This window comes from Homarus americanus, unplaced genomic scaffold (genome assembly GCF_018991925.1).
Source record: "Homarus americanus isolate GMGI-L3 unplaced genomic scaffold, GMGI_Hamer_2.0 scaffold17820, whole genome shotgun sequence".
Taxonomy (NCBI): Eukaryota; Metazoa; Arthropoda; class Malacostraca; order Decapoda; family Nephropidae; genus Homarus; species Homarus americanus.
The window spans coordinates 121,096-142,873 of record NW_024741913.1 but is presented as its reverse complement, the minus strand read 5'-3'; the positions used below and the strand labels follow the sequence as shown (position 1 = coordinate 142,873).

At 35.9% G+C, this 21,778-nt stretch overlaps 3 protein-coding genes across 4 annotated transcripts; 2 read left to right on the top strand and 1 right to left on the bottom strand.

Moving 5' to 3' along the window:
* Positions 1-922: 922 nt before the first annotated feature.
* Positions 923-3,184, bottom strand: LOC121876400 (cytochrome c oxidase subunit 5B, mitochondrial-like). Its single transcript, XM_042381477.1, has 3 exons — positions 3,025-3,184; positions 1,692-1,765; positions 923-1,380 (listed from the first exon to the last, which is right to left on the bottom strand). Exons 1-3 carry the CDS (start codon positions 3,104-3,106, stop codon positions 1,171-1,173), a joined length of 366 nt encoding a protein of 121 aa, XP_042237411.1. The 5' UTR covers positions 3,107-3,184; the 3' UTR covers positions 923-1,170.
* Positions 3,185-3,311: 127 nt separating this feature from the next.
* Positions 3,312-6,585, top strand: LOC121876401 (splicing factor 3B subunit 5-like). Of its 2 annotated transcripts, none has more exons than XM_042381478.1 (3): positions 3,312-3,365; positions 5,670-5,750; positions 6,259-6,585. In XM_042381478.1, the coding sequence occupies exons 2-3, from the start codon at positions 5,687-5,689 to the stop codon at positions 6,450-6,452; spliced, it is 258 nt and encodes an 85-aa protein (XP_042237412.1). In that variant the 5' UTR covers positions 3,312-3,365; positions 5,670-5,686; the 3' UTR covers positions 6,453-6,585. The 2 variants fall into 2 exon arrangements, with proteins under 2 accessions (XP_042237412.1, XP_042237413.1); XM_042381479.1 differs by having other exon boundaries at positions 3,345-3,411.
* Positions 6,586-8,774: 2,189 nt separating this feature from the next.
* Positions 8,775-17,466, top strand: LOC121876403 (probable 26S proteasome non-ATPase regulatory subunit 3). Its single transcript, XM_042381484.1, has 10 exons — positions 8,775-8,934; positions 9,722-9,946; positions 11,005-11,121; positions 11,862-11,982; positions 12,568-12,718; positions 13,424-13,624; positions 14,176-14,292; positions 15,141-15,329; positions 16,455-16,637; positions 17,106-17,466. Exons 1-10 carry the CDS (start codon positions 8,844-8,846, stop codon positions 17,181-17,183), a joined length of 1,473 nt encoding a protein of 490 aa, XP_042237418.1. The 5' UTR covers positions 8,775-8,843; the 3' UTR covers positions 17,184-17,466.
* Positions 17,467-21,778: the final 4,312 nt, after the last annotated feature.

Here is a 21,778-nt window from a genome sequence, read left to right as displayed (position 1 = left end):
AGGCTCCTGGATGATGATGATGATGGGAATTAGAATGGGGGTGGAGAAGAAGGGAGAAGAGAAGGCATTGGGGTGGAAGAGCAGTCACCCCATGGTGCCATTTCACCCATAAAATTTTAGTTCACTTGGTGTAATTCAAGATTATTTTCTTTAAATCAACACTGCACTGCATTATATATTGTCAATATGTAAAATAAATTTCAAAATAACCAATAATTTGCTTGGAAACACATAAAAAAGCGTTTAGTTGAAGAGTCTCAAGCAAGATGTTACCTCCACTGAAAACAGAGAGACTAACTCCTGTTTGCTGTGTTAGGAGGCTGTTTGGTGCACAAAAAACTAGCTTCCTATACTTCAATTATGTTCAATAATTGTTAAAATGACTAATAAATTTAATGTAAAACTTAAAATTATTGAATAGTACAAACTTCTTGATATTTACTGAAATAGTAAGGAATTTAAGCCCTAGAACGGATTGCTGTATTGGCGGACTAATACTACAGCTGGTGGACCGCCAAATGCAAGCGAAAACATGTGGAGGGGCGCTCATAAGAAATTCGTTAATCGAGGGATTGCTCGTTAACCGAAGTTAAGAATCTTATGGAAGGTAATTCGTTAACCAAAATCTTCATTAACCGAGGGATCACTGTACTGTAAGTATGTTGTGTTGTCAAAGTAAGAGAAACAATTGAGACCTTGCAATTGTGTAAATGAGGCAGAAAGACAGATCAGCAACCTGGGATGTGTTCACAATTTTTGTGATGCCAAACGGCAGCAGGGTCTACCATTAGACACCACATTGTTTCCAATATCTTCCCAGGCAGTAGTACCTTCTTGTTTGATAGCTGCCTACTTTCGTGAGTAGTCCAAGAGCCATTAGATGCTAATCATGTTGTAAAGGAAGATATAATTAAAAGACAAATGAAGGACATCTTTTGGGTTTATTTCACTTATTTTTCTACATGTATAAATACAATTTTTCAAGGTGAATTTTCTTACTGGTTAACCTGAATGCCCCCCAGATTATCATGAGTAATCCCACAGTTCAGCATATGTACAAGGAAACATCTCATGAAAAGGAATGGTATTCAACTGCACCGTAGATCCATATCATTACAGGCATTCCATACATACATGGTTTAGTAGCACAAACTGCCACAATTATCTGAATTAGACCATGGGTTTAGCATCTGCAAGCTGGAACCAGTAGCCACATTCACATCGCTTCTTGTCACCCTTTTCTAGCCACATCCAGTTGATACAAGTTGCATCCTCCTCGCAAATGCATCCAACAAGTCGCTTCTCATAGAAAGATGGAACAACAGTTGGATTTGTCTGATCGCCACTTATACGCTTGTATACTCTCATGTCAAAGGGATTCTGAAAATGAAAGATCTGCAGTAAAATCAACAACAAAGTTTTTGCCATGGATAGCTGACAAGTTACAGGTATATACATTACTTTCAATAGCTAGTTTCAAATAGCAATTGGCAAAATAAATATTGATGTATTCAAATGAATTTAATTATTAGTTATCCCCCCCTCCCCACCCCACCCAAAAAAAAATCTGCTTATTGGTAAAGGAACCACTAATATACCATTAAAGTATGGTGTAACTCCTTCATAAGCAAATCAATAACAGTACTGTACAAGTATGGCTAGATATTGTATACTTAGATACTTATTCTTACATCATTGCCCGCAGCCTTCGCCATCAACTCCTGCTTTTCCAATCCAGTGGCATGCTCAAGTGGGTCTGCCATCACTGAAGAGGAGAAAATCTTTAAAAGTAAGAACAGTAATATACCTGGGATTGAGAATTACTACCTGTGTGTTCATGTACTGTACTGTATAAAGTAGACATTTAGAAAGGGAAAAGTACATTAGAACCTCTCAAGTTTGTCAACCATTTCCAATATTGATTTTTTTGTGTGTGTGTATGCACTTTATTTTGTTGGTGATTAAGTGGGGTTTCTGTGTTCACATTTAAGTTGTACATTAGGATGGTTAGAATTTCCCTAAATTTTGGTGGTGCCGATAAATTAAACAATTACAATGTTCTTATCATTATAGGAAGTATTTTAAAATGGGGTGACATTTACTAGAACCTAACCAACCAAAGAAACCTATTTAACCTTATCTAACTTCCTAGCCATATAGCTCCAGACACCCTCCTCCCACCATATTAAACAGAAATTACTTATTTTAATATCTGGTACCAATATTAGCAATTTTGTTGAAGCATCATGGTGTGGACGTGGGAGTACACTCAGACCAAGTAACTCGGTTGTAAACAGAGCAGACAACCATATGATGACTCTGCAGATTTTCTGGAGGAGTATTTATGATAATTTATTTATTGGTGTACAAAGCATGTAGGGGTGTTGGGGGTACAACTGTAATGCACGTAACTCCCCAAAATGTCGTGGGTTCGAGCCTCAGCCCAGACACATGTGAGAAGGGTTTTATCTGGTGTGACCTTCACTGTCAATCATCATCCAGCATAGGTTAAGTTAGGTTGGGTTGGGTTGAAATTGTTTTTCCGGTGTTTTTTTTATGTGTTTTGAAGTATTCTGACCGTAGGTGGTGGATGACTGAAACGATAATTTTATCAGATAGAGCGTCCTAACAGATAATAAGCTGATAAGTGGTGAAAAAAAAATTAACTTTTACACTGCAATTTCCCTTAGACTTCATGCCCTGCTGTCTACAAGTGATTTATGGTTGTAGATATAGAAAAACAACAACAAATAGTATAAGTGAAAATACAAACTACTTACAATCACCAAAAAAAAAAAAAAAGGAATCCTATAAACGTTTTCTGGTTGTAGCGGTTTCCTCATAAACTACCTTTTCTCGGTTACACAGTATGACAGACACAGGCTCACAGTATGACAGACACAGGCTCACAGGAAGCCAGTGCACTAAAATAAAAATTCTTCCTTCCCATTCCATCACGTACACCTCACAATACCCGGCTTCCATACATATATCACGATGAAACTAACCACCCAAGCTACTTACTCTTGTTTGCAAACCTAACCGAAGTGACTTGTACACCACGGCGAGTAGTTTGAGACAAGGAACGGATAATAAGAGCAGCCATTTCACTGTTAAACCTGACGGTCTCTCTCTCAGCTGGTCGACAATGTCCTCTGATTGCGTAAAGATGTCGTGATGGTTCTCAGTGGTCCCACACCGCAATACTAATTACTTATATATAAAACCGTTACTTTATATATATTTAAAAGTTCCTAAAGATATATATAGGGTTTATATATTTTATAACTTGTAATTTATATAAGAATTAGTAAAAAGAACCACATAGATTGTCAAAACATAAACATCACTTGAAGGAGTCTGTGGTAAGGCTGTGACCATGAGCTAGTATGTTTTGTCATCACTATCTTGGTAAGGAAAGGCAGCCGGTGACTTATTTAATCGATTCATTATGCCTTATTAGTTTTTCCTACAATATATATTCAGTGTCAGTAGAGGAGCAGTAAATGCGTCTACCCGGAGAAAAAATGCGATGTTTGGTGCTGTACAACCCTTCAGTTCCCACCCTAGGACAGTACAGTAGTACAACCCTTCAGTTCCCACCCTAGGACACAGTAGTACACCCCTTCAGTTCCCACCCTAGGACAGTACAGTAGTGAGGGATAGGCGGATTAGGTGAAGAGTCATTTTATGCCATAACGGGAATTAATAGCCCAAATTGCTATTTTCTTGTGTGTTTTTTTTATGGTGGTTTGAACAAATATGACCTTTATTTCCTTGGGAAATGCATATTTAAGGAGATATGGCCCCTCTAACATTAGCAACTACAAATATTTCTTCCTAAGTTGGCAGAGCCATGATGATGAGGGAAAATGTGGGGCTGGTACACGTAAAAAAAAGAAAAAGAAGGCACAGGATACAGGTACAGCAACCTCAGGGTGAAACTTGGGGAATTGTTAAGTGTGAGGAGTTTGTGCTTTTAAGTTATAATTGAGGACTAATAAGGAGCGCCCAGGCAAATAACTGTGTGTTCCAGGGACTGACTAACACCCTCTGAAGCCCAGCACCTTTATGTAACTTGATTAGGTTAGCCACTTGCGTGCTTGATGAAATTGACGTATTGGTACGACTACATTGGCAAGAATTACGAGTAATGGTGGAGCAAACGGCTTACACCAGAAAGAGTTGTTTGATTTTTTTTTTTTTTTTCCATGGATGCTCTTTGGATGATCGTAATGAAAATGATACAACAGTGCACAGAATCTAATAGAACCTGACCTAACCAAAAAACCTACCTAATCTTACTGCCCCCTGGACTCCTGACCTAACCAAAAAACCTACCTAATCTTACTGCCCCCTGGACTCCCAGGCATATTAGGCAAAAAGAACTTTCTTTGATATCTGGTACCAGTGGAAGCACTATCATGAAGCAACATGGTGTGATTTTACGTTTTTTGTGGATGTGATATGGTCGCCATTGAAAAACAACATTTCTTCTCCCTCACTCCTCAGTCCTCCTTGAGGAAGAACAATAAGAATACAAACATATAGTTCACTTATTAACCGATGCTACTCATAAGGTATTGGAAATTAATCGAAACCTATACTGTATTGCACAGAAAGAAACATTATATGGGATTTGCGCAGGATATAGACACTCGACTGGATATTGAAGGCTAAAAAAAAGGCATTAAGCCTATAATAAAAGTATTAAAAGCTCTGTTATGACGCTTCATTGTTTGCTGACAGTCTTATGAGACCGGAATCTGAATTTATTTGTTTATAATCGGATGAGAACATGCTGATAGGACAGAATTTTTGGTGGAATATTTGCAATAAAAAATAAACTTCTTCACGTACAAAGCACATAGAGACTTGATATGTCTTATGATCATCTTTTCATAGTGTTTTTACTCCGCAATTTCCCTCATCCTTTGTGCCCTGTTCACTACAGGTGATTTACGATCACAGATAGAAAAACTAAAAATAAAAAATAATTATAATTAAAAAAAAAGTTGTATAGTTTTTATTATCATCCAAAGAAAAAATTTAACAAAATCGAACGTTTGACATTATCCGCCTGCTCCACTATTAACAAGAACTACATTGCAACTAATATACACCATCTACCAGCCAGGTTTTGTCTCATTTATACAGTAATTACAGAACCATTTATCCTTTAGCTCCACGATAAATAAGGAATTAATCGTGTTATCCCATTTTATAATCAAGGCCAAGTGATAGGTCCAGATTCCATCACTCCTCCCTTGGTTAAGGAATAACAGTGGCAAGGGATGGCAACAAGTTGATGAAACCTGAATACTGTAGTGTATTCATAGGCTTCATGTTCTGAAATTGGGCAGTGAACAGAGATATGCTTCAGGGGCATTTCCCTTTGAAGCCCCTGTCTTTTATAAATAAGGAGTCCAATTATGTAGTGAATGGATAAGTTCCTTCTGTAATCCCAAACTACTATGGTCAAGACAATGATAGGGTGGACATTGTGGACTTAGTGAGATTAACACCTATTATTGAACCATTCATTTCCCTTTGATTTTATAACAAGGTATCAGAATCAATCCCTCGTGTAAAATTTCAAGTGAATTCCAAATATAAAGTCAAAGGCTCTTATTACGTATGATGTACCATCTATTTTTTTTTATTTACAGAATTTCCATAAGTAAAAATGGGTGATCGTTACAACATTCATTCTCAACTGGAACATTTGCAGTCAAAATATATTGGCACAGGTAAAGTATGATTCTGTAACATTTAACTTTATTAGTAGGCAATAAATCAACACCAAAATCGAAATGATCTAAGTGAGCTTTAGGTTAAGTTATACTAGGTCAAGATTATAAATTATGGAAAATAAATTATTTACATGATCAGTTATAGAGAAGTGTCAAGTTTCTGAAAATTTAGTGTTGTTAAAGGAGTACAATATGTTAAGTTACATTGACCCATAGGTGTAGTATGTCAATAGGGAACTCATAGACAGCATAAAGTTAAGTTTAGACTCAACAGGGATCAAAAGATGAGAGAGGAAGTGTATGTTACATTTGATCAAGTTTATGGAGACGTGTAGGAAAAATAATTTGAACTGACTTTAAATCATTCTGTTATATTTACAAATACAGTATACAGGAATATGTTCTGTGTATGATGCAGCAATTTGATATAAGTAAACAAATAAATGAATGATAATACAGTACTGTACTGTATTATGGTGATAATGATGTTTGTGTTTTATTACAGGTCATGCAGACACAGCACAGTTTGAATGGTGTGTCAATCAACAGCGTGACACTTACGCTTCTTATATGGGTCACTTTGACATGTTGAACATGATTGCAATTGGAGAAAATGAAACAAAAGCCCGTGTTCGTTTTAACATGATGGAGAAAATGGTTCAACCCTGTGGACCACCACCTGAAAAGAATGAAGATTAGGTATCTTTATTAGTATTGTTTACATTTGTGAATGTAGAATGATAGATTACTGTTTAACTAATATGATGGACCATTTTCTTATGTTTTTCCTAATAATTAGATGAATTACAAATAAATTTTTGCACATTAATCACATAATTTCTTTAATTTCCCTGTACTGTATGTGCATCTGTTGCACCATACTTCACGTTCATAGCCAAGGGGTGAAGAGGTAGACTTGCATCCTAAGGGGAGAGAAGACCAGCCCTTGAAGGTTGACTAACAGCAGACTATGGCTTAACATATTTGCTCATACCAGTACAGAACCCACCTTTATTCTGGTCTCATTAGGCAATACACTAGCAGAGCCTTTATTCCTTGGAGCCTAGTTAGCACTGAGCTATCTTGTAGTATACTTGTGATCACAGCAGGTAGTAACTAACCCACTAACTAATGTATTGTCTAGTTCTAGTAATCTCAGATCACAGTTCTCTAACATGGTGGGGTGTTTGATATACTGTTCTGTACATATAAAACAAAACAAATGAAAATAGTTAAAACAGTTTTTAGTGACAATACTGTATGTGGAAAAGTGAGATAACGAGTGGGCTTGATCACAAGGCTGTAGAGGGACTGACCATGAGGACGTGTGAGGGAGGGTGACTCCGGGTACCTCCATACTTCTCTTGAAACTTTTCAAATGAATTTACATAATTTCTTTATCCAATTTCCAGTTTCTCACAATGTATCTCTGTAACAGTTGCATGTAGGAAAGGGACTAAAGTAAACATTTACAGTATTAGGGAACTGTACACATCATTATTGCAGAGATGCTTCATAAACTAACAAGGACATCAGCAACAACTCCCCAGGTATATATTGTACCTATATAGCTGTGTTAGCAACAACAGACTTGGAGCCATTATGATGGACACTGACATTTTCCTGGACGAGTGAGTGAAGTTTATAACTCCGTAAGACCCATCAACCTGGTATAGTAGTTGTTGTGGAACTGTTGTATAAGACAAGGAGGATCAACCAGGATGATAACAAGTTTAACATACGGTACTGTTGATGATTATGACTCATTTATGAATCTCGGTCAGGTAACCTGTAAGAGGGGTGTGGCTATGTATACTAGACATGACCTTGGGGCCCAGTCAAGTGAGGGTGCAGGGGGAGAATGTTTTTGAAGAATTGAAATGGTATAAAATTAAACCAAAGGAAAAAGAATAACTCATTTTTGGATGTATTAATAGATCCCCAAATTTTATTTGATGAAACCAAATGCAGTGGCACTCAACTCTTGTCACAGGGGAAAGCTAAAACTACTGGATCTCATGAAAACTAATGAGGAGGGTATGGTGGCCAAGCTGGTGCATGCCTAGTATTTGCCAACAGTGCGTGACAGAGACGTAACCGATCGCCCGGGCGGCTAGCGAGCCCATCTTTTGGTGAAGAGGATAAATGAAAAGGAAAAGTAATCAGAGACGTGACCGATCGCCCAAGCGGCTAACGAGCCGATCAGTGGCGTAGAGGATAAAAGAAAAAAAGTAAAAGTAAGCTGGAGCATTTAGCTCCCAATGGCACTAGTCATCACATTTTTATTATATATATATATATATATATATATATATATATATATATATATATATATATATATATATATATATATATATATATCACCATCTTACTAGCCATTTAAACGCTCTATCCAGTGTTAGTGCAGGAGGAAATCAGGGACTGGGAAACCTGTAGTATTTAGTAGTGAGGGTCAAACTGGATAAAACCCTTCTCACGTGTGTCCGTGCAGAGGCTCGAACCCTTGACAAATTAGTGAGAGATACGCTTGTTACCACTGTCCCACCTACACAGATTTAACTGTTACTTGGTACATGATAAGTGCAGGCCAAAGTTTAAACATTACAATGCGTTCCCAATATATTTATTTTGCTATAATCGTCAAAATGGTCTCTGTTGTTAAAATAAATGAGTATGTAATAACTCAATAGGGACCTTTCCAACACGTCAGTGCACTTGCTCTACTTTGCTTTTATTCATTTCAAAGCTCATTTGTGCTTTGCATATTACTGGGTTTTTTTATTAAGGTTACAGCTTGATCATAGGTGTTTGTGATTTACTACATATTTATAGCCCAGTTTATCCTCGAAGAAAAAGAAAGCTAGATTCTCGACTTTAAGGAAATATAACGAATTAATTATTTTTAGAGAGCTTCATTTGTTATTTATCCCATCTTACAAATCATCAGAAAATAAAAATATATATCTATGTCATAAAATTTTCATTAAAACGTTTCTTAGTAAAATATAAATACTCCTCCAACCATCAAGTCGAAGGGTTGTCATATCATAGGGACGAGGTACGGGCGGCTCCTGGTGACTCTCTATCACAATGACTGTTGAGGCTATGGAAGTGTCTAGTGCAGAGAAGGACAAGGAGAATGAAGGGGAGAAGAAGGATCCAGATACTTTAACTCTAGAAGGTAAGGAAAACAAGTTCTTAAATAGTCACAAAAATATACAGGACGGATAATCACATTTTGTTACTTGTTTTTTCCGTAGATTTTTAAAGACGAAGGTGACAGTCATATACAGACTTTAGACAGATATATTACTTCAATTATGTGACTCTAAAACAAACTAACTGTTGGTTATTTTAGGAAGCAAATTCGGTAATGTTGTAAGTGGTTATTTTTCCCCTAATATCCATATCCCTCAGAAGTAAAGGTCATATTCGTTTATAACCAGAAAAATATACAAGAAAAACCTTTACCTAGTACTGTAGGTTAGGTTAGGTTAGGTTAGATAAGATAAGGAAAGGTTCTTTTAGTTATGTAAATTCCACATTTATCCTCTGCCCCTTTGGTGGGGTTATGCATGACAGTAGGAAGGTCGTCACTTGGTGATTACATACAATTCTGGTAAATATCAGGTTAAGGATTTATAGCGGTACAGTTCTGGTTCTTAATTTTCTTTCTTGTATGGTAATTATTCCGCTAACACCTGGGGTCATGGTATAAGGTGCTATACATTGCACCACAGACTGTCTAGGGCACAAGAATTACTATTCAACATCCTCTGGTAAAATTTGGTTACTACGGTACTGCTTGAGTATTTCTATAAGGTAAGTTTTATATACTGTGTGTTGGCTTAAATCATACATAAATAAATATTTTTACCGTATATATTTAATTACAAATATTCCTTTTAAAAACAAATTGTACTGTCTGGTGCTTATTATCGTATCATTAAATGTTGTTATCTTTTCAGATTTAAAAGAGCAAATCCGGTTAGTTGAACGCAGTATAGTCAGTAAAGAACCGCGCTTTGTTCTGCGTGTACTCCGTGCACTACCTACCACCAGACGTAAATTGACACCAAATGTTCTGCGTCGTTTGGTTGCCACATACTATGGTCGTCCAGAGAACAAACAAGAGCGAGAGACCATCCTACAGTTTATTGAGGAGCCTATGGACATGGATGCTACTCCTCAAGGTAAATTGTAGTGCTTCCAATTATTGCTAGCAGTGATGGCGTGTGAGAGAGAGTAATTTCTTGTTTTAGGCCATTATTCATTTATCTGGCAAATGTTTGAACCTGCATTCAAGAGTGGGAGTAATGGGTATGATTAGGTTTGTTCTAAAGTACAGTAAGGGGATACTGTACCCTGATATAATGTTAGGAGCACATTGGGTTCTTACCTTAAGAGTAGACAGACCTGCACACAATATCCTCATGGAAGAGATTATTGTGCACTTTTGTTATACAGTATGCTGCACTGCACAGTCTACCCTTGCTATTTACTGTTTTATGGTTCATGGTTTTGACTATGCAATCCATTCCCTCTAACCCCCAAAATTAGTTGGAGTTATAAAAAAGTAGATCTATGTAACATAAACAGCTCCTTCCCTAACAAGTGTACTGTATGCAATAAGAAAGCCAATCAGGAGGAGGAGATCAAGAGAATTGATAGAAGTAAACGTGATAGTTGGGGTTGAGAAAGACATGCAAAACATTAGGCTGAAAGTTGAGGAGTCTGAAGACAGAGGAACTTTATAGGGATGGATTTCAAAAGGCAACTCCTTATCTTTGGACTTGGCTAAAGGAAGAAGAAATCAGTTGGGTAGGGTGTAGAAGTGAAGTTAATTATATAAACAACCTTATTTTGTTACTTAAAATATTTTAGGAGTGTGTAAGAATAGTTTGGCTCCATTATTAATCACTAATGTTTTCATAAGTTACCTCTTGTAGTGAAATATTCACTTAAAGAACAAGACCTAATGGAATCAGACCTTGTTCTTTGTCGCCTATGTAAAGGTTGTTTATACTAATACAAAGCTGAAAACCTGTGTCATGTACATTGGGCAAAAGGGCAGATTGTGGCATGTTGCCTCAAATGATGAATACAGTTCTAGTGCCTGTAATGTATCATGGAAGAATAGCATTTTAGTATTTGGGGAATTATGGGATTATTTTTTATATTATAATTTATTGTATTTGCTTATTAGAAGGACATTGACACAAGAATTATTGATGTTTTACCTTTGTTGTAGCTCCCGTGGTACGTCAACGTGTCCAGTTGGTGCTGGAAGTGGACGTTTACATTCATCTTCTTGTACTTCTCAGGCTCCTGGATGTTAATAACAATGAAGATGCCATCAAGTGCTCTGGTATGTAATTTCATGATATGTGTATTTAACACAATACATAATGTCCTTTTGTGGAATTAGATTACCATTTTTCCTCAAGTTTGGAAAATGTGATGTTACAGCATTTTATTTGCAGTTTAATGTTTTAATTTTTTAGGTGAGAGACTGCATAATTAATTTTGTGATTTACTATTTGGTTAGTTGACTTAACATTGGACTTAATCTTTCGTAGGAAGAATGTATGTGATGACTGAGTTGTAGATGTGTCCCTCATTACTGCTCCTCCATGGCCCTTAAATTTTTACTGTAATGTACAGTAAATGTCATATTTGTTTTCTTTTACATTTTTCCTTTATTTTGAAGTCAATTTACAAATTACCCTTTACTCTACAGGTATATATCAAATTTTTCTATTACAGTATTTAATACTGTATGTTGTATTATTTAAGATGAAACATACACCATAAGAGGCTAATCATACTAGAATATACTGTATTAATTAATAAATAAAACAAAAACTGTCAAATGCTGCAACAGCCAGTCCTACTCCACCTCCAGGATGTTTACACTTGAAGTGTCATCTTGTATTTATTAGCTCTAATTAGGCCTATATCAAATCTGATTAAATAACTTTACAGTATCCCTATTAAAGACAATACTGTACAGTATATATTTTAATAATAAATAACGTAATATATTTTATAAAAAATCGATTATTTTTATAAAATATACTACCTTATATATGACATTTTCAATTATAGATCTCCTGATGACTAAAGTGACATCAGTGAATCGTCGCACCCTTGACCTCTTGGCTGCTCGCTGTTACTTCTACCACTCACGTGTCTATGAGGTCAATAAAAGGCTGGATGAGATAAGAGGGTGAGTTTTACTGTAACAGTAAAAACATATTGTGCTGTATATGGCTTCACTTATCAGGCTAAAATGTATTTTGCTTTTGCCTTCCTTTAGCACTCAGCTATCTCATAAAAGACTATTATTCTAATGTTTTCCTAAGAAAGTCTTTAGTCAGGGCAGTATCTGGTCTCCCAGAATACATTAGCAATGAATTTTTTAAACGGTTTAATGAAAATTTTCATATAATTATTGGCCTGTATACAGTATATTGCTACCATCTTCCCCACATATTTAAACAAGTTCTGATGATGAGAACTAATGAGAAGAAAAAAATCACAATTACATTGCAAATTACCCCTTGTATATTCCACAATATAAGTCACCCTTTTGGGCATTTTTTTTTTTTTTTTTACTGTTGCTCTTTATCTGTAGTCTAGAGTGTTTATATACTAACAGCAACACTTTTTGAAATTGTGAAAATGTAGAACAGAATTACACAAGGAAGATATTTTTACATACAGTGCTTTGGCATGGCTCTTTACTAGCAGTGATGCCACAGTAGTCAGGATTGTGTAAGGTTTAACATTATGACACCTAATATACTTGCAGATTTTTGCACCAACGTCTTTGCCAAGCAACACTGCGTAAGGACCATGAGGGACAGGCAGTGCTTATCAACTGTCTGCTGCGCAACTATCTCCATTACTCTCTCTATGACCAGGCTCAAAAGCTCATTGTGAAGCTTGAGTTTCCTCAGCAGGTTAGTAGTGTATTATGTAAATCAGGATGTTTGTTGGCAAACATTTTTGTGAATTAGTCATCTGTTCATTGTACAATATTGTGCAATATATTATTGGTACAATGGTCCCTTGATATAGTAGTGCACTTCATTACTGTCCTTTTGATATAGCAAGGTAACCTAAACTACTTATGGTTTTTGTTATTGCATGATGGAAACCCAGGAAAATCAAATTAGCAACAGGAAATGAATCACCAAGTTAATGATATCCTCTGTTGCTCATTAATGGAATGTTTATTTATATAAATAAAGAGAATAAGCTCTCCCAATACCAGACTAAGTATATCTATCTGGTATATCTATTCATAACAAATTGTTTAAGAAGTGATGTTCTTAAGTAGCCTGATTCGGAAATCCCTCGACCCTCTGGAATTTTACACCCTGCAATATTGACGGTATGCACCCCTACCCAACCTTGGAATTTTTGCCAATCCAGACAGGCCTTGCCCCCCAATTATTCTGGATTAGAGGGAGTTTACTGTATATAAAAGAGCCAATAATGCCCATTACCAATATTTTCATATCTATCCCAGGTTCTACAGTATACTGTATTTTTGTTTATGTATTCTTTTTTAAAATGTTTAACTTGAGATGATTGTATTGTATTTAATTTCTTAAGTTTCTATACTGTATTTGAGTTCTTATATTTGTAACTTGTCTCCATAGGCCAACAACAATGAAGTGGCTCGCTACCATTACTATATGGGGCGTATTAAGGGAATACAACTTGAGTATTCAGAAGCTCACAAGCACTTGATTCAGGCTCTCCGTAAGGCCCCACAACAGACAGCCGTTGGTTTTAGGCAGTCTGTGCAGAAGATAGCAGTGGTGGTAGAATTATTGCTTGGCGACATCCCAGAGAGACAGGTATGTAAAACTTGTATCAATTTTGAAAGCGCTAAGTTCTTCAATTAGTTAAATGCTGTATGTAATTAAACAGTAAAAACGCGATTTTATCAATGTATTTGATTATTTTTTTCATAGGTTGTTCGTGGTTAAATATATTAAGGGCACTGTACTGCAAGTTTCACATAACAGGAGAAAATAAAAATATTGACTTACTCTTTTGCATAGATAAATTTGGTGTTGGTCTTTCTCTGACTTTGATTTCAGTCTTTTTGTCTAATGTCACTTGAGAGAAATTAATGCTTTGTAAGTGTCCTGTATTTTACGTTGTTTTCCATGATCTCTGGTACTGTAAACCTTAATACACTGATACACTTGGGTTAGGCTAATGAAAAATATAGTCACCATTTATAAAATAAGTTTTCATGATCAAGCTATCCTGTATATTAGAAATTATGTCAATTATAAGACTGGCCAAAGGTGAAACATTTTGAATATCATGTCTCTTAGATATGATTTGTCCTAAATAGTGGCACCAGAATAAAACTATCCAACAATTACTTCATCCACAGATATTTCGGCAAGCTATTATGCGGAAAGCCCTGGCTCCATATTTACAGCTGACTCAGACAGTTAGACTAGGTAACTTGGTCCACTTCACCAATACACTCAATGAGTACAAGAGTAAGGTGAGTTGAAGTTGTTTTAGAGTCCATTTTATTGACTTGCTCAGAATTATTTACGCTTCCATCCTAAGTTGCATCATGATCATTAAAAAAGAATCCTTGAAACCAATACTCTAAGGTTTGTTTAACTTTTTATATCAAGTGATATCCCTGTTATCCAGAATACTGGTACAGAGGTCTGTCAGATGTGTAAATTATTTTATTTGTTGTTTCTGTAATTATCTTCCCATTTTTTTTTACTACAACAAATATACTGTGCCATGTTTCATCCTTCCAAGGCCAATAATTCATTTAAGTGTAAATTTAAAATAATTTGTATCCTGTTGAATGCTTTTTAAGATTTTATAGGGAAAATAAGGAACTTGTTAGCATGTGTTGGGAAGAGTGATTGGCAAACCAGTTAAAGTGGGACTATTTCAGGGACCTGCATTGCCATCTTAGTTCTTCAATATTTCTGTGTATTAGATAGAGAAGTGAAAGCAAGGGTAATGTAGAGGGGAGCAAGTTTGGTAAATCGTGATGTTAAATGTACAATACCGTAATTTAGATACGAGATAGTAGCTATTTGTAGTTGACACTGCCATTGAAGGCAATTTAGAAGTAAAGTTTGCAAATTTTAGTGAATCTGAATGAAAGAGTGTGTACTGATATAAAGATAATAGTCAATGTGAATAAAAGTTCGTGATACAAGTGGATAGAAAAGGGAGAGAAAAAGACTGTTTTGAATGGAGATGAAGTAGATGAGGTATTTCAGATACTGGTATATGAGAGTGGATTTGATCTTTATTAAATAATGAGTGATAAATTGAATTGCAGAATAGTTTTATTATGTTATTTCCTTTGTTTTCCAGTTTCAAGGTGACCACACTTTCATGTTAATTCTGCGTCTGCGCCACAATGTGATCAAGACTGGCCTACGAGCTATATCTCTCTCGTACTCTCGTGTCTCTTTGGCAGATGTAGCTTCAAAGCTTACTCTTGGGTCACGTGAAGATGCTGAGTTCATTGTAGCTAAAGCAATCAGGGATGGAGTAATTGAGGTAAGTAGCTCAGGCCAAGTAGTTTTGTAAATATGAATTGAATGAGATGCTCTGTAGTGGAGCTTCCAGTTAACGTACACTCGGGATATATTTGACTAGTTGAAAACTGAACAAATACTTTGAGTTATGAAACAAGAAAGATACCTTTGCAAAATAAATGTTCATTGTATAGGGAGCACAAGGGCCTGCTACAGATCAGAAACCTTTATTTGTGTATGCATACTTGTGTGTATATTTAATTTAAAACTTCTATTCGTGACAGTAGACAAAGCACGCTTCATTACTATCCACATCAGTAGGTATTGTAATGTTTTTGTTCCTTGATTTAAACTATAGGTGACTGACTTAATGTCACTCTGGGTGTACTGTAATCAGCTGGGTAGCCCTGAGTGAGTGTCTCTTAGTCAATGCTTTGTTTTTAAATCATGGAAAACACATGCCTATCAGCCTCTCACAGTGGATATCCCAAACACAAGACACCTTATATCTTTACATCATCAAAATGGCAAAGAATTTTTGATTGTGAAGTTCCATGTGTTGGAGAATGACTTGGGACCTTCATCCCCTAAAAAAAAATATTTATATATATTAAAGTGGTTAGAGTAAATAATGAACTATATGTAAAAGTATATGTACAGTAGAACCACAATACACCAGACTGCTCTGGATCTCCCCTCTATTACCCAGAAATATTTTTAAAAATCCAGAAAAACCAGCTTCAGACCGTCTGGTTTGTGTGTCCGTATGTGCAGTTGAATGTCTGTGTGTTGGTGTTGCATGGCACATGGTGATTAGTAGTTAAAGGGATCTCACAGGAAATTTAATTATAAAAATAGGAAGAGGAATTACCAAGATAGGAAGAGGAGAAGAATGTGGTACCAAAAGTGCTTTTGACAATTAAAACATTTAATAAGTATTACAGTTCATTGTACTGATACTGCAGTGTAAGTGTAGCCAACAAAACAGTAATTTTTATGGGTAAAAATAAAGGATTTGCTTCCTTTTAACGGACAATTGTTTTCCTGAAGTACCTGATAGCATATCAGTAAACAGATGTGATTTGTTGCATTAAGACTTGAATTTATGAATTTCACAAGTACTGTACTAGTGGTTGCTTCATTACAGGCTGTTATTGACCATGAGCATGGCTACATGCAGAGCAAGGAGACTGTGGATGTTTACTGTACACGGGAGCCACAGTCTGTGTACCATCAACGTATATCCTTCTGTCTGGACATCCACAACCAGTCTGTCAAGGCTATGCGTTACCCTCCAAAGTCATATAACAAGGATCTAGAAAGTGCTGAGGTGAGGTTAACATAATCTGCAATGCTGAATTTCTGTATTGTACATGTAATATAAAAGGCTTCATTTTTTAGTTACCAATGTCAAAGTTTGGTACTTGCACGCAATATACAATTTCTCCTTTTTGGGGGAGGGGGCTAATATTGGTACAGAAACTGTGTCGAAAAAAGTAATTACAGTAAATAGGAAAAAGTAATAAAGCTTGATGAGTGCTTAGAGAAAAACTTGATTAATACAACTGCTAATTGGGAATTTTAGTATACTAATGAATGTACAAAGATATTTTGGTGTGGAATTGTTTTTAATCACAGTGCTTTGATTGTGTAAGACTTAGCTAATTTAAAAATTTGCTGGAAAGTAGTGTATCACCTGAGATTTGCACTCATAAACCATTTGTGATTTTAATTTGAAACTTGATCCGCTTATATAACTTGTGTGCTGTTAAAAGGTGAACTAATTTTCTATTTTCAGGAGCGACGAGAGCGAGAACAACAAGACTTGGAATTAGCCAAAGAGATGGCAGAGGAAGATGATGATGGTTTTCCCTAGGATTAAGAAAACTGTAGATGTAAAAGTTAGATGATGATGCCTGAGGTGATAATTTTGAACTAAACTGTAATTTTTATAAAAGAACATAATATTTCTGCCAGAACATCATAAGGGTAAGTTGTTTGTGAAAGCTTTGTTAAAAGATTTTTTTATTCAAAATATTGTATGCTAATTTATTACAAAACTTATATTTTGTCGGGGTACTGTAATCAATTAGTAGTACATACTGTATACTCTCTGTTGAAACATCAATAAATTTTGTGTTAATAAATGGTAAAAGGATTGTTTATTATTATTATTATTATTATTATTATTATTCTGTAAATCATAGTAATACTTGTCATTAGAATTTTAAGAATATCACAACACGTGTAGATCATATCTGGCAGAGAGCAACTGAGAAAATGGCACGCCCAATATATTGACCTCATGTGTTATTCCTCTACGTCTTAATTTTCGCTGCATAGTTTGAATGTCCAGGCGGGATGAAGTACTTTGTATAGGATATTTATTTACTTGGCAACTCCACTCACATGTAATCTTTGTCTCAAGTCTAGTGGTCAAGTTAACCACCAGCTATCAGGATGGATACATGTCCTTCGATATCCCGTGACCCACCTCACTCCTCCACACCCTCATTTATACAGACTTTCTATCATTTTTCATAATACTGTATTTTCTCAAATTAAGGAACTATTTCAAGCCACCGTTTCTGTTAAATCACACTACAGTTTTTCGCTCTATTTAGCAAACTAGTTCACAAAATCAAGCGTGATTCCATTAAATTCCACACCAAATGCACCACTTGGCACGTTGGGTTTGTTTACATCTGCTCAGTCTGTGTCCTACCGCCACCGAGTGTTTATTTACTATTACCTCTCAGTCGACTATCTACTGTGCTTAAACATCGTGCTGAAAGTCTCTCAGAAGTCTCAGAAAGGAAGTGGTGTTGGGAAGAAAGTCAAAAGAGTGCAGCTATCAATTGGAAATTATAGACAAAATTTAAAACAAACACCGAACCCCTTTAGTTTAAGGTAAGTGATGAATAATGTTTACAGCATATGTACATATGTGTCTGAAGTGTCTTCGTAGTTGTGAGTGTATTAATGGAATTAATCTCGATTTAGCGAATTAGTTCAGTAAATCGAGTGAAAAATAACGGAAAAATTCCTTCTGCTAAATTGTGTTTGTTATATCGGATTCCGTTAAATTAAGAGTATAGTGCAGTAGGAGTAAACATTAAAGGCTTAAATACACTAAAAAGTTTTTCCCTAAATATTCCCTGTTATGGGGAGTGGGTCTTATATGCAGTAAAATTTGGTAATGTTTCTCTGGGTGTGGTTAGGTTTTTGCCCTACACTCAAGTTTATAGTAGACTTTTCTATGTTCCATAATGAGCCCGATACATCAGGTTTATATGAATTCGTTTAGATGGGGTTACGTGAAACAATTTTATTGTGTACAATAATTATAAACATATATGCTTAGTAGACACGATCATACAGATTACCACCATCCACTAACAACAGAAATGTGCAGTCAATATTTACACAACAGGACTGGAACTTGGAAACTTAGAATTAGCAGTGAACAGTTAGCCGGAACAATTTGTAGTGGGATAGTAGTCTTAATCTCAGTTACTTGAGGTAACTGATGTGCTTGTCTGACCTCAGAAAAATTACTGAATTACTTCCCTGACCTAACCAAACATTGTTTGCCCTTGATACAAACATGATCCATGGGGGTCTCCCCCCCCCCCCCTAGCAGAGGCCTACTGACCCATGCATGATAATTACTGATTTGGCTTTAACTCTTAACCTGCTATCGACGTTAAGTGCTAAATACTGTACTGTACTGGGCTTAGCAGTTCTGGATAATACAGTACCTGTTATGAAAAATTATTATGTAGTGCAGTAAACTTGCTGAAGGAAGCCTATGGAAGCAACATATGAGCCTGCCAGCCTTACTGAAGATGAAAATACTCATATTGTATTGTGTTTTCCTTTTCTTTTCCATGTGTAGTGACAATTATATTAAGGTAATTTAAAGGGTTAAATATTTTTATACACGACAGAGGTAGCCAAAGGTTTGTATTGCAGTCTAAGTGAAAGACTTGTAGGATTCCAAAGCTGACAGGACAAATACAGGTAGAGGCTTTGACAGCAATTATTAATAGACCTTATATGTTCAGAACATTTCGAAATAGGTTCTGAAATTTCTTCAATTTGATATATTATAAATAAATTAAAGTATAAACTTGTCTAATTAGCTTTGATATTCTTTGACATGCGTTGACAAAATAGTATTGTAGTGGTATTTAGTTACGGCTTTAGTTAGGCTTTAACTTCAGAATAATTTTTAAAATACAGTAGTCGAGAGAAGGTGCTATTTTAGAGTATTACAGTACTGTATTTGCTCAAAAATATTTATCTCTTAAGTTGTCAATAGTGGAAAGGTTTCTGATTGTAATTCACCATATCTGTTTTGTTTAGGAATTTAGTTAAAATACCAATTACTAGTACAAGTATGAAATTAGCCCAGTGTCCAATACTCTCTGTGAATCTGAATTAAGTTGGGGAACACAAATATAAATTCATGGTTTCATATTTCCGTACACAGAACCAATCTGTTTAAAAAAAAGAATTATCACCCATGAGCTTAAGTTCTCACTGAAAAATGGGTGACAAAAGTTATAATATTTAACTAAAACGCAAGTTATTTATCATAGCCTAGACAGTACAGGCAGACCCAATTTACAAAAATTTGCTATTTATGTAAATTTTTCACAGCATCGGAAGGTGGCAAGCCAAATTTCCATACTCTATTTGTACAGTATTTTATTGTGCCTTCATATTCAAAACGAATGGTATGTGTATTTAAAGTGATTTGTATTACTGGTGCTTCTGTAGGAACCTTTATGACCCCCATGAAAACAATATCTTCTGGTTCTTTCATCTGCTAGAAGTGTGGCAGAACTTTGTGCTGTCAGGAGAGGTGGGTGGTTTATTTACTTTTGTCCCTCGGTTTTATGGGTTATTCTGTGACAGTCAAAGGTTTAATTAAAACATATATCTACATGAATAATGATTTTAATTTCCAGGTTTGGAATCACATCATCCTCTTTGCCTGATAAAAGCAGTTCAGAGTTGCTAGCCATTCACAGACCAGTTTAATAATACTAAAAATAATGCTCCGAAACTGTAAGTGCCTCTAGGGCTTATCTCAAGTGAAAATAAAAGTAATTTTGGAATACAAGATTCGTACGATAATTACTTGTTCTGAAAGGAGCAAATGCCTTCTAGTATCATTGTTAACCCCATCTATACCAAAATCTTGGTATGTGCTACATGGAGACTGCACGCACAAGCGTTTAAGTCATACCGTGACAGCCGACAGTAAGCTCACGAAGCTGTGGAAGTTTCTAGATAGAACGTAAGCACAGCCTTGACCTTATTTTTACACCGCGTGGTGACAAAACTCCTGTAATGTCAACAAAATATCGGGAACTTGGCTTGTTTGGGGAAACTGCCTATTTCGATAATTTCAACCGTTGTCGGAAACTGATGAAATAAAACTTAATGAAAATCAACCAATCATTACCCTCGCCCATTTTTCATGCTGCCTCTTCGACCAATTATAATTGTTTTTTTTAAATCGTGTTATAATAACCGCCTTAGATGTCTGAGTATGTATTTGATACTTTGCTGGTTGCCATGGCCAGTGTTCCCTTGTGCTGTGTGTGGGCGGGATGTACTTAAACGGTGTAGTCATTAGACACTTCTGATAGTGAAGATCGGTTTGAAAATTATTCAGAAGCTGACGATAAGAATTCAGACAACTCTTTAGAGGAATATAACAGTGATTACGATCCTAAAAAGAGATAGATATTAGTGAAGACAGTGATAGTGCGAGTACTTCCTCTAAGCTATTGGCAGTGATTTACCACCTTCCTCCCCGGCCTCCACTCCTCAGTTCTTTTTTTTACGGGAATTAGCCAACCCGGGCACAGGTCAAACGACCCACAACGGAGCCTGGGGGCGAAAAAAAAAACGGAAATTGTAAATATAGAAAAAAAGGTTATACTGTATTAATCTACACCACGAAGATGCCGGAAAACCATCTTTTTAAAGTGAGACAGATTGTAAGAGCATGGAAACACAGAAGGCAAAGCATTCCACAGTTTGGCTGTGTGAGGATCCATTTGCAGACGGATAAAGGACCAGACGTTTTTTGCAAAAGTTCACACGTATATATTTATCCATTTCCCAGGTATGAACATGTTAGTATAATACGCTATAGTATATAGATGAAAACGTACTAAAATTATATCATTTATATTTTCAGAATTGGAATTACATTTTGTTGGGTTTATATAATCTCAGATGTATAAATAATTAACATAATAAATAGTGTGGGTGAAGGTATAATTAATAACCCCTCCTTGCGTGGGAAATATTGCTTATTTTTCTGGCATTATTTTAGTTTCGATCATCGGGGTACAGTGGGAGTGGGGGGGGGGGTCCCTCGGTAAGTTAAGATGTAGTTCCTGGGTTCTGTGGCTAGGTTAGGTTAGGTTACATAGTTTGGATATCTAA